Below are 19227 nucleotides of genomic sequence, written 5' to 3' on the forward strand. Positions count from 1 at the left end.
GTTGCCCAATCTTTTATGGAGATCTGCCAGGCAGTAATACAGCAGGTTCAACTGAGGGTGTGTACTCTGAGCCCACATCACCACCACATGTGTGTTTCTAGAACATGCCAACAACTTTGTAGCAACCCTATAATTTCATTTTTTTAGGTGCTCAAATAATTTAATTAGTGGTGTTGTTATATCATCATATTTAAAGTTTATTAACTACCAAGTAAATAATATGAATAATAAAATTTATGTAAGGAATAAGGAGTTATAATACAGTAGGATCTATGTACCCACCGTGGAGTTTAAGATAAAGAACATTAGCATTACCTTGAAGGCCCCCTGTGAGCTCCTCTGTGTCCTGTTCCTTTCCCTCCTCTTTCAGAGTTAGCCACTGTCCTGGATTTGAGGTTTATCATTCCTTTGCCTTTCTTTCTACTTTTAGCACATACATTTTAATCTCCACACAGTATCCTGTTTTGCTTAGAATCATACTGTATGTGTTCTTTGAACTTACTTTTTCACTCAGCATTGTGGTCCTGAGATTGATCTATTATTACTGCATGTGGCTGTAATTCATGTTCACGTGAATATAGTATCCCATTATGTGAATGTATAATAATTTATGCATCTATTCTGATACTGGACCTTTGGGTTGTTTCCAGGTGTTTACTATTACAAGCAGTGCTGTAAAAACATGTACATATAATATTGATATTTAATATTGCTTAGAAAGGGAGTATTGGCTTTTGGAGGAAGTCAGGCTTATTTGCATATGATAGGGTAAGGCATCTTTCTTCCCATTCCTGCGGGGAAATATCCTCCAGTAGGAGAACTGAGCTCAGTGTAGACATGCTACTCTTTTATCTGCAGATCTCCAGTTATTCTCTATATTTGAAATGCTGTAAGCTAGCAGGGTGTCTGCCTGTGTTTGACCATTGGGGCAGAGGCTGACGATGCTGTGCAACCCTACTCATAAAGTCTCTTTTTAAAAAGAGACCAGTAAAAGAAGCCCTGAGACTTATTTTTTACAGCCTGGAAGCTGTCACTGAGTCCTTAAATTGAAGCATGCCACTGGGCAGTGATGCCCTAAATGGAAAGAAGTACAGAACAGAGTCAAGGATGTCCTTTGGGAAGCTGACAGAGTCTGTTTCGAATGTAATATCACACTGCAGTGAGACGGCACTGAAGACCTGCAAAGCACAGGCACACTTTCTGTGAGACGTGGGACTTGCCACAAATGCCACATCTGGCCTCCTGAGCAGTTTCATCCAGACCGTTTATGAGCCCGTCAGAATATCGAGTGGCAGGACAAGGTCAGCAGCAGCAAACGCTCGGAGTGCAGCCTGTGTACGAGCTTTGACATAATTCTCGCAGCACAGCTTTACTGAACTGGATGTGTGTGCAGAACAGACTACAAGCAGGACTCCTCAGTGACTGCTAACTAGCAAGCTGAGGCGGGAAAGCACAAGCTGAGGAGGCAGAAGAAACATTTCTAGAGTCCCTACAATTCACCCCTCCTCAGCGAGGCCACCGAGCAGCCTGGCAGCGCAGCTGTGAAGGATGGGCCTGCTGTTTGTGAGCCAAAGCTTCGGGCTGGTTGTGCCTCCAGAAAGCAGGACCACAAACAAGGACAGACTATTTAAATAGCAGGTGCAGCTGCTAACAGAAGGGCAAACTTGACGTGTGTTCTGTGTGCAAGAGATTGTCAGTCGCTTTTTATTGTCTTTGGCCAGGAATCCGATTCAGGAAGGACATTATACATACACAGATATGTATGTATATATATAAACAGTAAAGTTCTGCTCTATGACTTTACACCTCTTCATCAAAACAAAACAGAAATTCATTCAAAAAACAATGGTTGCAATGAAATACTAGGAATAGAGCAACATAACGTTTTTAGTTTTTTATTCTTTACCAGTCTCATTACATTTTTACCTTATTGACAGAATACTTAAAAGACTAAGAATGCGCTAGAACCAAAAACATAATAATACCTTTAAATTTGAGAATGCCTTATAACTATTTCACTATACACGATTTTCAAGTTCCTTTCCTGTGGATTTTTTCCCCACAAGATTGCTTATTCATCTTTGTCTAGCACAGTAGAGGATATATACCTCCTAACAGGTGTGGGTGTTCAGTAAATAACTGTTTAACTGGATTGGACTCCAAGGATTCAGATGTCAGTGTATGGTAACCTAGTAGAAAGACATACACTTTTCACCAGCCTCTCTCATCCTCAGCACTTTCATGTAGTAGTCTAATTCCAGTAGTCTGAAGATGCTACAATATGTAAACTATTTTTTACCTTTTCAACCTTCCTGGCTTTTCATCCATTTTCCTGGTTTGCTGAGTTCATTGAGTTATACACATGTGAGACCTTTTCTGGTACCAGGAAGAGAAACTCCGTGATGAGTTAGATGAATTAAAAACATGAAGCTGGAAAAGGGATAAGAATAGATTTTGGCACTTGGGTGGAAAAGGAACACACATATGGGATGTGAAGGGCTACAAATACAGGCAGAGCTGTAAAGAGAGTAAAGGTAGGAAAACAGAGACAGAGACAGTTCAGGGAGGAAGCACTAAGAGCTTAGACACAAAGTGATGGAGTTTCCCCCAATACCCAGAGAGAGGCAAATAAATACTGTTCTGAGAAACCCCATAATTTCACTGTTTGAAGAAGACATGTTTCACATTACATGAGACAAAATATGCCACTTTGTAAGCATAGTTATATGTATGTATTTATCAAAATTCTTTTTTAAAACTGCTGTATAATTGACATATATTACATTAGTTTCAGGTGTACAACATAATGATTCAATATTTGTGTATATTGCGAAATGATCACCACCATAAATAGAATTAACATCCTTTGCCACATATAGTCATCAAAATTCTTGATTCACATTTGGGGGCCTGTATAATTTGAATGATCCTGTGATTTTTGACATGCTCAAAGCATGAGTAATATTTTTACACATAAACTTTGCACATAAATTAAGAAGATTTCATTAAGCCCTGCTGTTTGTAATTTGATGAATGAAATGGTTTTTCCAACATGGAAGCAGAGAAAATCATTTTGGTTGTAAAGGATAAACTAGTAAGCTATGCAAATAAATACATTTTGAATCCTTGTCCTTTCAGCTTTTAATAATTTTTTTTAAGTTACTTATTTGGCTTAGGACAGTAATGAATAAAGGAATTGATTTTCTGTTACACTATTAAGATTATTAGATGGGAATAGTCTGTATTGCCCTCTATTGGTGAATGTTATTTTTGACAAAATAATTGCTGCTGTATGTGTCATTTATATGTATTTAATGTTTGTATCAACCAGTATACTTTACAGAAAAGCACTTTAAAAACTGACCTAATAGTTGTGGCCATGAATTGGCAAAAGGGGGAAAAATTGACCTTGTGGGCTTATTGATTTAACAGTTTTATTGACTAAGGTAGTATTGAAATACTTTTGCCTTCGATTAATTTTAATTTTATGTATTTATTTTTTTGTCAGAGCTCCACCTCAGATAAGGCGTCCCAATCGAGAAGTAAGACCTCTGAGGAGAGAAATGCCAGGAGGAGGAGCCCGGGGACCTGTAGGCCGAGCACATGCTATATCAAAGAGTGAAAAACCCTCTACAAGTAGGGACAAGGATTGTAGAGCAAGAGGGAGAGATGACAAGGCAAGACTACCTCTTTGTAACCCACTCACTTTAAGCCCGTGACGTTTGTTGCTTTTCAGAGGACCCTGGTTTTCACATGGAAGAGATTTTTAAAAAAACTTTGAATCAAAAACCTATGCAGTCTTTGCATTTTGAAGGCCATTCTGCACTGTCAGTAACCTCAGAGGTGTATATATTTCTTAATACACACACACAGAAATCTTAAGTAAAATGGAGCTTTTTATTTTTTGAATTTCAAAATTGTATTAAATATCATCACAATTCTGATAATTAAAGATAAAAATGACAAAATTAAATAGGAAATAATTTTGAATCTTACACAGTAGTCCACGTTTACTTAGAGGAGGACGAGGAGGTAGTTTGATTTTTTTCCCACCCCCCTGCGGCTTTCCCCCTTGGTGTCCATACGTTTGTTCTCTACATCTGTGTCTCAACGTCTGCCCTGCAAACCGGTTCATCTGTACCATTTTTCTAGGTTCCACGTACATGCGTTAATATATGATATTTGTTTTTCTCTTTCTGACTTACTTCACTCTGTATGACAGTCTCTAGGTCCATCCACGTCTCAACAAATGACCTAATTTCATTCCTTTTTATGGCCGAGTAATATTCCATTGTATATATGTACCACAACTTCTTTATCCATTCCTCTGTCGATGGGCATTTAGGTTGCTTCCATGACCTGGCTATTGTAAATAGTGCTACAATGAACATTGGGGTGCATGACTCTTTTTGAATTATGGTTTTCTCTGGGTATATGCCCAGTAGTGGGATTGCTTGATCATATGGTAATTCTATTTTTAGTTTTTTAAGGAACCTCCATACTGTTCTCCATAGTGGCTGTCTCAATTTACATTCCCACCAACAGTGCAAGAGGGTTCCCTTTTCTCCACACCCTCTCCAGCATTGGTTGTTTGTAGATTTTCTGATGATGCCCATTCTAACTGGTGTGAGGTGATACCTCATTGTAGTTTTGATTTGCATTTCTCTAATAATTAGTGATGTTGAGCAGCTTTTCATGTGCTTCTTGGCCATCTGTATGTCTTCTTTGGAGACATGTCTATTTAGGTCTTCTGCCCATTTTTTGATTGGGTTGTTTGTTTCTTTAATATTGAGCTACATGAGCTGTTTATATATTTTGGAGATTAATCCTTTGTCCGTTGATGCGTTTGCGAATATTTTCTCCCAATCTGAGGGTTGTCTTTTCGTCTTGTTTATGGTTTCCTTTGCTGTGCAAAAGCTTTTAAGTTTCATTAGGTCCCATTTGTTTATTTTTGTTTTTATTTCCATTACTCTAGGAGGTGGATCAAAAAAGATCTTGCTGTGATTTATGTCAAAGAGTGTTCTTCCTGTGTTTTCCTCTAAGAGTTTTATAGTGTCTGATCGTACATTTAGGTCGCTAATCCATTTTGAGTTTATTTTTGTGTATGGTGTTAGGGAGCGTTCTAATTTCATTCTTTTACATGTAGCTGTCCAGTTTTCCCAGCACCACTTACTGAAGAGACTGTCTTTTCTCCATTGTATATCTTTGCCTCCTTTGTCATGGATTAGTTGACCATAGGTGTGTGGGTTTATCTCTGGGCTTTCTATCTTGTTCCATTGATCTGTGTTTCTAATTTTGTGCCAGTACCATATTGTCTTGATTACTGTAGCTTTGTAATATAGTCTGAAGTCAGGGAGTCTGATTCCTCCAGCTCCGTTTTTTCCCCTCAAGACTGCTTTGGCCATTCGGGGTCTTTTGTTTCTCCATACAAATTTTGAGATGATTTGTTCTAGTTCCATAAAAAATGCCCTTGGTAATTTGGTAGGGATTGCACTGAATCTGTAGATTGCTTTGGGTAGTATAGTCATTTTCACAATATTGATTTTTCCAATCCAAGAACATGGTATATCTCTCCATCTGTTGGTATCATCTTTAATTTCTTTCATCAGTGTCTTACAGTTTTCTGCATACAGGTCTTTTGTGTCCGTAAGTAGGTTTATTCCTAGGTATTTTATTCTTTTTGTTGCAGTGGTAAATAGGAGTGTTTCCATAATTTCTCTTTCAGATTTTTCATCATTAGTGTATAGGAATGCAAGAGATTTCTGTGCATTAATTTTGTATCCTGCAACTTTACCAAATTCATTGATTAGCTCTAGTAGTTCTCTGATGGCATTTTTAGGGTTCTCTATGTATAGTATCATGTAATCTGCAAACATTGACAGTTTTACTTCTTCTTTTCCAATTTGTATTTCTTTTTCTTCTCTGATTGCTGTGGCTAGGACTTCCAAAACTATGTTGCATAATAGTGGTGAGAGTGGACATCCTTGTCTCATTCCTGATCTTAGAGGAAATGCTTTCAGTTTTTCATCATTGAGAATGATGTTGGCTGTGGGTTTGTCATATTTGGCCTTTATTATGTTGAAGTAGTTTCCTTCTTTGCCCACTTTCTGGAGAGTTTTTATTATGAATGGATGTTGAATTTTGTCAAAAGCTTTTTCTGTATCTATTGAGGTGATCATATGGTTTTTATTCTTCAGTTTGTTAATATGGTGTATCACATTGATTGATTTGCGTATATTGAAGAATCCTTGCATCCCTGGGATAAATCCCACTTGATCGTGGTGTATGATCCTTTTAATTTGTTGTTGGATTCTGTTTGCTAGTATTTTGTTGAGGATTTGTGCATCTATATTCATCAGTGATATTGGTCTGTAATTTTCTTTTTTTGTAGTATCTTTGTCTGGTTTTGGTATCAGGGTGATGGTGGCCTCATAGAATGAGTTTGGAGTGTTCCTTCCTCTGAATTTTTTTGGAAGAGTATGAGAAGGATAGGTGTTAGCTCTTCTCTAAATGTTTGATAGAATTCACCTGTGAAGCCATCTGGTCCTGGACTTTTGTTTGTTGGAAGATTTTTTTTTTTTTTTTTTTTTTGCGGTATGCGGGCCTCTCACTGTTGTGGCCTCTCCCGTTGCGGAGCACAGGCTCCAGATGCACAGGCTCAGTGGCCATGGCTCATGGGCCCAGCCGCTCCACAGCATGTGGGATCTCCCCGGACCGGAGCATGAACCCCTGTCCCCCGCATCGGCAGGCAGACTCTCAACCACTGCGCCACCAGGGAAGCCCTGTTGGAAGATTTTTAATCACAGTTTCAATATCATTACTTATGATTGGTCTGTTCATATTTTCTGTTTTTTCCTGGTTCAGTCTTGGAAGGTTATACCTTTCTAAGAATTTGTCCATTTCTTCCAGGTTGTCCATTTTATTGGCATAGAGTTGCTTGTAGTAGTCTCTTAGGATGCTTTGTATTTCTGCAGTGTCTGTTGTAACTTCTCCTTTTTCATTTCTAATTTTATTGATTTGAGTCCTCTCCCTCTTTTTCTTGATGAGTCTGGCTAATGATTTATCAATTTTGTTTATCTTCTCAAAGAACCAGCTTTTAGTTTTATTGATCTTTGCTTTTGTTTTCTTTGTGTCTATTTCATTTATTTCTGCTCTGATCTTTATGATTTCTTTCCTTCTGCTAACTTTGGGTTTTGTTTGTTCTTCTTTCTCTAGTTCTTTTAGGTGTAAGTTTAGATTGTTTATTTGAGATTTTTCTTGTTTCTTGAGGTAGGCTTGTATGACTGTAAACTTCCCTCTTAGAACTGCTTTTGCTGCATCTCATAGGTTTTGGATCATCGTGTTTTCATTGTCATTTGTCTCTAGGTATTTTTTGATTTCCTCTTTGATTTCTTCAGTGATCTGTTGGTTATTTAGTAATGTATTGTTTAGCCTCCATGTGTATGTGTTTTTTATATTTTTTTCCCTGTAATTCATTTCTAATCTCATAGTGTTGTGGTCAGAAAAGATGCTTTATATGATTTCAATTTTCTTAAATTTACTGAGGCTTGATTTGTGACCCAGGATGTGATCTGTCCTGGAGAATGTTCCATGTGCACTTGAGAAGGAAGTATAATCTGCTGTTTTTGCATGGAATGTCCTATAAGTATCAATTAAATCTATCTGGTCTATTGTGTCATTTAAAGCTTGTGTTTCCTTATTTATTTTCATTTTGGATGATCTGTCCATTGGTGTAAGTGAGATGTTAAAGTCCCCCACTATTATTGTGTTACTGTTGATTTCCTCTTTAATAGCCGTTAGCAGTTGCCTTATGTATTGAGGTTCTCCTATGTTGGGTGCATACATATTTATAATTGTTATATCTTCTTCTTGGAATGATCCCTTAATCATATGTAGTGTCCTTCCTTGTCTCTTGTAACATTATTTTAAAGTCTGTTTTATCTGATATGAGTATTGCTACTCCAGCTTTCTTTAGATTTCTGTTTGCATGGAATATCTTTTTCCATCCCCTCACTTTCAGTCTGTATGTGTTCCTAGGTCTGAAGTGGGTCTCTTGTAGACAGCATATATATGGACCTTGTTTTTGTATCCATTCAGCAAGCCTGTGTCTTTTGGTTGGAGCATTTAATCCATTCACGTTTAAGGTAATTATTGATATGTATGTTCCTATGACCATTTTCTTAATTGTTTTGGGTTTGTTTTTTGGATCCTTTTCTTCTCTTGTGTTTCCCACTTAGAGAAGTTCCTTTAGCATTTGTTGTAGAGCTGGTTTGGTGGTGCTGAATTCTCTTAGCCTTTGCTTGTCTGTAAAGCTTTTGATTTCTCCATCGAATCTGAATGAGATTCTTGCCAGGTAGAGTAATCTTGGTTGTAGGTTCTTCCCTTTCATCACTTTAAGTATATCATGCCACTCCCTTGTGGCTTGTAGAGTTTCTGCTGAGAAATCAGCTGTTAACCTTATGGGAGCTCCCTTGTATGTTATTTGTCATTTTTCCCTTGCTGCTTTCAATAATTTTTCTTTGTCTTTAATTTTTGCCAGTTTGATTACTATGTGTCTTGGCGTGTTTCTCCTTGGGTTTATCCTGTATGGGACTCGCTGTGCTTCCTGGACTTGGGTGGCTATTTCCTTTCCCATGTTAGGGAAGTTTTTGACTATAATGTCTTCAAATATTTTCTCTGGTCCTTTCTCTCTCTCTTCTCCTTCTGGGACCCCTATAATGTGAATGTTGTTGAGTTTAATGTTGTCCCAGAGGTCTCTTAGGCTGTCTTCATTTCTTTTCATTCTTTTTTCTTTATTCTGTTCTGCAGCAGTGAATTCCACCATTCTGTCTTCCAGGTCACTCATCCATTCTTCTGCCTCAGTTATTCTGCTATTGATTCCTTCTAGTGTAGTTTCCATTTCAGTTATTGTATTGTTCATCTCTGTTTTTTTGTTCTTTAATTCTTCTAGGTCTTTGTTAAACATTTCTTGCATTTTCTCGATCTTTGCCTCCATTCTTTTTCCAAGGTCCTGGATCATCTTCACTATCATTTTTCTGAATTCTTTTTCTGGAAGGTTGCCTATCTCCACTTCATTTAGTTGTTTTTCTGGGGTTTTATCTTGTTCCTTCATCTGGTACATAGCCCTCTGCCTTTTCATCTTGTCTGTCTTTCTGTGAATGTGCTTTATGTTCCACAGGCTGCAGTATTGTAGTTCTTCTTGCTTCTACTGTCTGCCCTCTAAAATGGAGCTTTTTTTTGGCCAGGTTTTAGTTCCCTGACCAGGGATCGAGCCCGTGCCCCCTGCATTGGAAGTGCAGAGTCCTAACCACTGGACTGCCAGGGAAGTCCTGAGCTTTTACAGAAATATTCAAAATAAAGTTTTAAAACTTAAAAGATATTTTAACTAGTATTCTGAATTAAAATGAAAACATAATTGTAGGGGAAAGATTTATAAGGAAGTAGATGTGTCTACGGTGTTCACAGAATAAGATGATACATATGCTTTACTGTTGATAAAAATTTTTTTAAACTTTGATTTATCTTTAAATTTTAGGGTAAAACAAGATTTTTTTTCTTAATGAGAAAATTTCCTTTGGTTTGGGTTCAGTATGTACATTTACTTTATCTGGGAAGTTGATTGGTGAATAAACATAATACTGGGTAGAAATTCTGTGCTGTCCTTAAAATGGACTTTAGGAAAATGTGCTGAAAATAATTTTTCAGAGTAAGGAGCCAGGATGACCTGACATTTCTCTTAGCCTTAATTTTAATGAAAAGACAAAAATAAATTTTTAGTGATAGCATTTCCTGTTTCCTTTATGATGTCATAAGTGAATGAGGATGTTATTGAATTGCCACAAAGAAGTTTTATTTTCCTAGCTAGGGGTTCTATATGTCATCACATTTATGCCGTGATATTTATCGTGAAAATACAGCTTATAACTAATAGCAAGTGGTTATCCTTAAAAATTACATACTATATTTGAATATTTTTACTATATATGATTTCAGTCAGTGGTAAGGACTCTACACAGACCAACTTCCTACACCTTGTGGTTTTTTAGACCATAATGGAATAAAACTGATGTTTTCTGAGTATTTCTATTTAGGAGATAGAGCCAAAGACATATTCTCTCTACCTCACTAGGACACTGAAAATGAATTAGATTTTTTTTATGTTTGTAATTTGTTCAAGCTATTATGTCATAAAACAGTAAGTGATTCCATTTCAGATCCTTTTGGGATTAGTGAGGGGTACTAATAAATAAATAAATTTTCCTGCTGATGAAATTGAACTGGTTCTCCCCATTATCAAAAGCCACATAATGGATACTTAAAAATCTGTATCTTATATATCATCTTTGTTTCTTCCTCTCTTCTTCATTTTTGTGCTGTTAACCTTGGTTTGCAGTTTAGAGAATAAAGTAGTGGCTGATGTCCACCCATCACTCTGCTAGTAGCTTTTAAGTAAACTTTTAGAACCAGGTAAGGAACTTTCAGTCTTTATCTTAACTTCACATAACACAAGAGAAGAATATTGGTCATGGTTTATTGGATGCTTCCCTGCTAGGTATCATTTGGAGTGATTACACAATAATTTATGAAATAATCCCAAGTAGTAGGCAGTCATTTTATCCCCATTTTGACAAATGAAGAAACTGAGATAGAGCTAAAGTATCTTATCCAAAGTCATAGAGTAAGGAATGGAGCTTTGTGAATCACAGATCTTTTTCCTCTTTATTTTAGTATTTTTCATATTATGTAGTATCCCTACCAAACTAGATTAAAAGTCTGGTTGGATTTGAAAAGAATTCCAGAAAAATTAAATAAATGGTGATTTTAAAATGTGATTCTTAAGCAAAGAACAAAACAACCAGGCAGCATTTATTGAATGTCAGATAAATTTCTCTGGATATTGTAAATTGTCTTTTACTTAAAAAGTTCCAAATAATTTTGTAAATCTTAGTTGTTCTTCATTCACATGTAAGTACTCAGAATGTCACTGGAAAATAAGCCCTTTAATAAAAGAAAAAGAACAGTTGTTTGAAGATAAAAGAGACTTTCTGAGTCACTCTGGAAACAAAAGGGATTACAATTAAAAAAAAAAAAACCTCAGAGAAACTTCATTAGAAGTTGAAAGGTGTGCTTGGTTCAGTTATGATCATCGTAAGCACTCAGATATTCATTAGAATACTGGAGTCCTTAAACTCAGTGGAAGTGGTGATAGGGTTTGAGGCAGTTTAGATGAAACTGACAGATATCCATTGCCATTGAAAGCTAATTTGAAATCGAGTACTGAAGGGTACTCAGTGTTGTTGGTTTTTTTAAATCAGTTTTGTGTGTTGCAACCAGCTTAAAAAAAAATGAAATAGACTAGAAAATTCAGACTGCATTGCCCATTATAAGGACAGTATTATTTTGAGAAAAAAATTTGTTATATAAGTATGTAAAAATGTAGTTATTTATTTGTATATACTAACGCATGATCTAAGATGAATTTATTACTTTGTGTCATGGTCAAAAGTTTGAAAGCTGCTTTTCTGCTCTAGCCACTTAACTTTACAGATGTTAAAAAAAGAGAGGACAGGAGAAATTACATGTTTTGCTTAAGACTCTCGGTATCTTTGGATTCTTAGTTTAGTCTTGTGAACTGTATGAGGAAGCAGCTAGTAATAAAAGCAGTAGCAACAGGTCTCACTCTGCCTTGAACATTCTTAACCTGTACCAGTCCTCCCTACGAATTCCTGTGAACTCAGTGTTATTTTCCCTGTACTGTGTATGAAGAAATTGAGTTCCACCCAAGTAGGTGGTGGAACTAGGATTTGAACTCTAATACCTGAGCTTTTAACCATTATGCTATGCAACCTCTTACTTGAAAATGCTTGCTGTCTTATTTTAATGTATCACAAATACCTATTTCTTTTAAGAGTACCAGTTCACTTTCTGAGAGTGATTAAATCTTTTTCTTCTTTTTTTTTTTAAACTGCTAACAGGCTTCAAGTTAGGTCCAATCTTAAAAATGCTATTTTTCAATAAATAGCAGTCACTGTGTATAGTGATCTGTTATTCAAGCCTTACAGTTTTTTCCCCTGAGGTACAGAGTCATCATGAGGCCAGTTCGTTACACCATTTACTTAATGTACCTTTATTAAGTGCATACTTTGTGTTAGTCATACTTCTAGGTACTAGGAAGGCAAACTAATATGTAACTCCTGGCCTCAAGTTGATTGTTACAGCCATATTTTTTAGTCTTATTTGAATGTACCTGAGAAAAATGGTTATTTTTATTTTACTATCTAAGTCTAGAGTCAGTGTAGAAATATACATAGAAATAACAAATGCATTTTTTAGTTTAAGAAGGATAGTCTAAAAGTAAAATATTAGGTAGCAGAATAGATGTTTTGATATTATAAACCAAAAATAAATTTAATTAAAATTCTGATTCTCAAGTATTTACAAGACTATGGCTTTATGGTTAATTAACTCTTAGTGAAATGAGCAGTGCTTCCATTATGATCTCATGATTAAAGCTGTATGTGCTTTTAGATAGAATTCAGATTAAAGTATGGTAAATCATCTTCAGAGGCTTAATTTAAAGCTATTAAACTTAAAGGACTTCATTTCATTGAATTATAACAAATGGCCATTTTTTGAATATTTTCCTTCTCTGATTAAATGTAGGGATGTCTGATATGGAGAGACATTGTAAACTGGGTTGGAGTATTCTTTTAATTTTATTTATTTATTTATTTATGGCTGTGTTGGGTCTTCGTTTCTGTGTGAGGGCTTTCTCTAGTTGTGGCAAGTGGAGGCCACTCTTCATCGCGGTGCGTGGGCCTCTCACTATCGCGGCATCTCTTGTTGAGGAGCACGGGCTCCAGACATGCAGGCTCAGTAATTGTGGCTCATGGGCCCAGTTGCTCCGTGACATGTGGGATCTTCCCAGACCAGGGCTCGAACCCGTGTCCCCTGCATTGGCAGGCAGATTCTCAACCACTGCGCCACCAGGGATGCCCCTGGACTATTCTTTTGAGAACTGTTGATCGGTGGTTATACAAGTGAATAGTGACTTAAAAAAATCTTTTTATTGAAGAAAAGTGTATACATGATAAGGGTATATTTGATGAATGATGATCATCTAACCAGCAGTGTACTGGTAAATGTTTAATAACTAGTTTTCTGAGGGAAAAAAGTGTATGTGTATATAAACATGTTCATATTCACACACAAATTTATTATAAATCTGACTGATATGAAGGATGTGCAGCATATAATTTACAAATAATAAAATATACAGTACTCTTTAGTGTAAACTTTATAGAGCCAATGGACCCTCACTGAATGCCTTTGCTGCTTTTTGCTTAACTCTTGCAAATGTAGGTACCTATGGTTGCAGTTGACAGATGATTAGGAATGAAGTTCTGTTAGGATATTGGTTGATATTTTGTTTTTATTAATGAGTCAGATGAAAGTGAAACAACAGAAACATATGTGGGAACTTCACTCATTGATCAATCACTTGAGCAACTTTGATGAATCAGATCATGGTTTTCAAATACTGGAAAATTATTTCGTTCATCTTTTGTGCTATTTACATTGTAACAACTATAGAAATGACACACTTTTAAATGTAATATTTTCCCCATTACTTTAAGTCTAGACAGTTAACAAAACAAGAAATCAAGCCCTGTTTTGTAGCATTTGCTGGTTTCTCCGGTATAAATACTTTCACTATGATGGATTTCAAGCTACCAACATGAGGTCACTGAACTCAGAGTCAAGATAAGATGGGTAGTAGCCTACCATTCTATAGTGTAGACACAGTAGACTTAAGTAACCTTAAGTGCATAGGTAATAGTTAAATAGTTAGAAGTGAGGAGTTTTGAGTAATTACCACTTTTGTTTTTAATATAATTTATTCTGTTTGTGTAATTTAATTTTTATCAATGGCTGTTTTTTATAGAAAAATTCCTGCAAATTTAATAATTGGCTCTTACAGACCAGTAAGAGTCCGCTTCGTCTGACTGCATTTAACCTCTGTAACTACCATGTAATCCATGTAACTATCACTCAGGGGTCAAGAATAGAACATTTAGCACCTCAGAAGCCATACTCAGGATCCCTTCTGATCCCTGACACTTCTTTCTCAAAAGTAACCACTATTCTGCCACTTTGTTTCCAAAGATAACCACTATTCTGATCTCTAATACCATAAATTAGTTATACCTGTTTTGAAACTTTACATACAGTAAGTATTCTTTTTTTGTCTGGCTTTTTTTGCTCAACATATGTTGGTGAGATTTTGCCATCCTGTTGCATATATCTGAAGTTTGTTTATTTTCGTTAATATACAGTATTATACCACAGTTGAATCTGTTTTACTATTAGTGAATTTTTGGATTGCTTTCAGTTTGAAAATATTATTATTAATGCTACCTTGGATAGTTTTGTACTTATCCTTTGGTATATATGTGAGCATACATACCTTTCTAGTGAGCATATACCTAGGAGTGGAATTGATGGGCCATAGGATATGCATATGTTAAACTTTAGTAGGTAACACCAACTAGTTTTCCAAAGTGATTATACCAATTTCCACGTCTGCCTGCAGAGCACGAAAGTTCTAGTTGCTCCACATCCTCACCAACACTTGATATTGTCTCTCTCTTGTGGGTGAATCTCGTTGTGATTTTACCAGCATATCTACCATGTATTGTGTACTTATCTGATAACTTCTGAGGTTAAAAGTTCCTTCATGGGCTTCCCTGGTGGCGCAGTGGTTGAGAGTCCGTCTGCCGATGCAGGGGACACGGGTTCGTGCCCCGGTCCGGGAAGATCCCACATGCCGCGGAGCGGCTGGGCCCGTGAGCCATGGCCTCTGAGCCTGCGCGTCCGGAGCCTGTGCTCCGCAATGGGAGAGGCCACAACAGTGAGAGGCCCGCGTACCGCAAAAAAAAAAAAAAGTTCTTTCATATGTTTATTGGCCATTCGTATTATCAGTGACTTGTTTTTAAGAAATATCCTGTTCTGTCCTTTGGATATTAAATCACTCCACAAATTTTTTCTCTCATGGCAGCTGATTAATAGTGTTGGTTTTTGCTTTTATTTTTATTATTTTCAATTTTATTGCATTAGATTATAGTAAAGTAGTTACTTGCTGTCCTGTCCCTAAATGTTTTACTGTGTTTTACTCGTTTGTATATTGTGTCCCCTAATGTGAGTGTATGCCTCTGAGGGCAGGATTTTTGTCTGCTTGGATCACTGCTATTTCCCAGTACCTAGAATAGTGCCTGGTACAGAGTAAGTATTCATCAATATTGCTGCAAGAATGCATTTATTGATAAGTAAGCAGAATGCTATGGATACATTATTTCAACTTAAATGTATTTTGTATGAACACTCCAGTGCAAGGCATGACACTGAAATTAGTAAGCGTTTTGCATTTATCAACATACTTTCCCTTGTAATTAATAAAGTCTTATCTCTAAAATATCAGTTTAGAGATCTTGTGTAACTTTTCCTGTGTTTGCTTCTCACACTGGGGTAGGAGTAGCCCAAAGTGTGCAGCCTTATGCCATAGTGTACAAAGGGGTTGAAAGCACTCATTCTGAAGCCAGACTGCCTAGGATCTAGCTGTGTGTCCTTGGACAATTTACTCAACCTCTTGGTGCCTCAGTTTTCTCATCTATGAGGTAGAAATAATACAAGTACCTAACTCATAGGACCTTTAAGATTGTTACGTCAAGTGCTTAGAACAGTGCCTGGCATATAGCAAGCTGTAAACGAGTGTTAGCTGTAAAGGTAACATGACAGTGGGGAACTAACACAGGTATGATACAGAATAAAGATCACGTAAAAAAAAAAAGAGAGAGAAACAATGAGATTCCCAAGCAATTTTGCACTTGCCTTGGGCTGTTGAACTCAGGAAACAGATGAATAAGTGGGCAAGTGAGAGGCAGTGGCTTTACCCAAAGAACCAAAGGTCAGTTATAATTCAGCTCAGACATCCCTGCGATTGGGGGCCAGTGGTTTTTATTACTAATTAGCCAGTGATTCTAACATCGGGTAGCTCACTACCTACAAGAGAGATGACTCCCTTGATGGATGGACTCATTGTTAGAAAATGCTTTCTTTTGTCGATCTGAAATTTACCTCTTCTGTCACTTTGTACTGGTCCTGGTTCTTTCCTTTGGAGTAATATAGAGTACACACAAGTAAGGAGGTCAGTGGGTTGTGTTGCTCCGTTAACATTTTCTTCTTCAGCTTAAATGTCTCTAGGGTCCCTGATCCTCCTCCATATGACATGGGTTTTGAACCCTTTATCATCACTCTTCTCTCGGTATAATTTGTCAACATTTTTCTTAAAATGTAAGACCCAGAGCTAGTAACTGAGCATGTTTCTCTTAGATGGCACACAGTGAAATATAAAAACTATTATTTGCATTTTAGGCCTATCTGTGTCATTAATTAACTCTATAATATTGAGTTGGTCATTAATTTTAGCCTCATCTTCCTCAAATAGAATACTAATGAAAGATCATAAACAAACTTTTTGATATGGGTAGTTTAGACACTCGTAAAAAGAAGCTAATACTTTGCTTTAATGAGAAAAAGTATATCAGCCTTCATGCTAATAATCAAATTTTTGCTAATTAATGTGAAAATTTAAGCAAAGATTTCTAAGCTCATTTCAGTGATGTTGCAGCTATTATTATTATTATAAACTGTACAGGTAATAATATCTTGGGTGAGGTTAGCTTTATTGCCTGAAAACTAAACTTCTTTTAGGTGTTGTAGTTAATCTAGTTGGTTAACTGAAACCAGAGCTACTAACTTATATTTGATATCCCTATTTTAATTTATCTGAGTATTTGTTATGAAGGAGAATTGTCGCCCATTTTGTTGATTTCCCAATATAACCAAATAAATTATTTATTTTTAGTTTCCTTAATTTGTTGTTTAGTAACCTCACCATTTTGGTTTGAAAAAGTTCTAGAATCTTCTTTGTACCACTTAATTTGTATTCAGGTCTCATTTCTACCATTGAGAAACTTTGGGTGCAAGGGCAAGTCCTTTGACTAGCTTCTTTTTTTTAACATCTTTATTAGCGTATAATTGCTTTACAATGGTGTGTTAGTTTCTGCTGTGTAACAAACTGAATCAGCTATACATATACATATACATATATCCCCATATCTCCTCCCTCTTGGGTCTCCCTCCCACCCTCCCTATCCCACCCCTCTAGGTGGTCACAAAGCACGGAGCTGATCTCCCTGTGCTATGGGGCTGCTTCCCACTAGCTATCTATTTTACATTTGGTAGTGTATATAAGTCCATGCCATTCTCTCACTTCGTCCCAGCTTACCCTTCCCCCTCCCCATGTCCTCAAGTCCACCTTAAGTCTTTGTCTTTATTCCTGTCCTGCCCCTAGGTTCTTCAGAACCTTTTTTTTCTTTTTTTTTTTTTTTTTTGACTAGCTTTATACACTATCCTCTTCTGTGAATTGAGAGCCTTGACCTTGACTCCTGCAATAGGCCTTTGTTTTTCTGCTTCTCCTTCTCCCTCCAGCCCATCCTTTTTCCATATCGCAGCTAGCAGGGTCATTTTAAAATGTAAATCAGATCCTGTCATTCCCCTGCTTAGCACATTTCAAAAACTTCCCCATGTACTTAGAATAAAATCTAAATTCCTTCCCATGGCCTATAGGGGCCCAGTGAGCTGGCCTCTGATCACCTCTCCAACTTATTCTTTTTGCTCAATACCTTTTAGCTATAGTGACCATTCAGTTTTTTCATAGCACTTAACAGTTTATAATTATGTATGTTTGGGGTTTGTTTACTTGTTAATTGTTTCCACCACAAGACTGGATGCTCAGTGAGGGCAGATAATGTATTTTCATTCACTGATCTGGAACTGAATGTGTTGGACATAGATGGTCACATGTTTATTGTTCTTAAAATCCTATGATTCCTATTACTTCCAGATAAGTGTGCAGCTTTTCCTTTCCCTTGGTAGTGTTATCAAATCCTTCCCCACCACATGGACATTCATATTAAAATGACTGTCTGCCTATATTTTTTAATACTAATTTTTTGGTAAGTCTAAAATTACAGTGTCAGGACTTCCCTGGTGATGCAGTGGTTAAGAATCTGTCTGCCAATGCAGGGGTCACGGGTTTGATCCCTGGCCTAGGAAGATCCCACAGGCCAAGGAGCGACTAAGCCCGTGTGCCACAACTACCGAGCCCGTGAGCCACAACTACCGAGCCCGTTAGCCACAACTACTGAGCCCGTGTGCCACAACTGCTGAAGCCCACGTGCCTAGAGCCCGTGCTCCACAACAAGAGAAGCCACTGCAATGAGAAGCCCGTGCATTGCAATGAAGAGTAGCCCCCGCTCGCCGCAACTAGAGAAGACCCATGCGCAGCAGTGAAGACCCGATGCAGCCAAAAATAAATAAATAAAAGTTACAGTGTCATATCAAAGCTTGTTAAGTCCCAGATATATCGGTGTCTGTTGCATTCTTTTTTTGATTTATTTCTAGAACAGTTTTAAAATGATTACACAGTGTTCCCAGTGATTTGTTTGAATGTGACTAGCCTTGGCCTATCATTATTATAAAATGTGATTCTAGGCTGTGCTTATTTTAAATTTGTTGATGTTATTTTTGTTGTGTAGGCATGCCAGAAGTTTATTCCTTTTAAGTGTCAGTTTTGGGATCTGTCATCTGAAATACAAGAATCTTCCTGAAAACTTAGCTTAATACCGTTGCCATGCTACCCAGGGACAGTAAATTATTCATTTTGGGGTCAAGTCACCAGAGTACTGTTTGGTCATTTACCTAGTGGCTTAAAGAGCTGGAGTGTTTGCCCAAAGGGAGCCATTTAGGCCTCTCTCAGCACTTAGGATCTAGTTTATGGTTTATCTCAGATGGAGTGTGGTAGGAGAGGTTCCTCCTGTTCTCTCTCTTCAGATTGAAGCTTAGGAAACTGACTCATTTTTGGACCATATTTCCTTTCATTTTTACATTAACAGTAACTGTGGAGCTGAAGCTCTGGGGAGGTGCTTGGCTCTGTCTGCTGAAGTAGTTCCAGTGGTTGAACTGTCTCTGGCAGCTGAGCGTGTTTCATTTAAAGCTCTTCAGAGCCGAGTAAATCTTGGCAGAACTCCATAGAAACTATAGGATATAATTCTTTTTTAAAGCTACTATATTATTAAATAAAGAATTTGGGGTAAAGTGTATTGT

The 19227-nt window shown here is 37.0% G+C and overlaps 1 protein-coding gene across 1 annotated transcript in view; it reads left to right on the top strand.

Annotated features, from left to right (window-relative positions):
• KATNAL1 (katanin catalytic subunit A1 like 1) overlaps positions 1-19227 on the top strand; it is a gene marked incomplete at both ends in the record, with an annotated part of 48436 nt that overhangs the window by 13484 nt on the left and 15725 nt on the right. Inside the window, one exon of the mRNA XM_079721555.1 lies at positions 3509-3677. Coding sequence (XP_079577681.1) covers positions 3509-3677 — 169 coding nt within the window. The remainder of the gene's footprint in view (positions 1-3508; positions 3678-19227) is intronic.

The sequence above is a fragment of the Hyperoodon ampullatus genome, assembly GCF_949752795.1.
Source record: "Hyperoodon ampullatus genome assembly, chromosome: 16".
Classification (NCBI taxonomy): Eukaryota; Metazoa; Chordata; class Mammalia; order Artiodactyla; family Ziphiidae; genus Hyperoodon; species Hyperoodon ampullatus.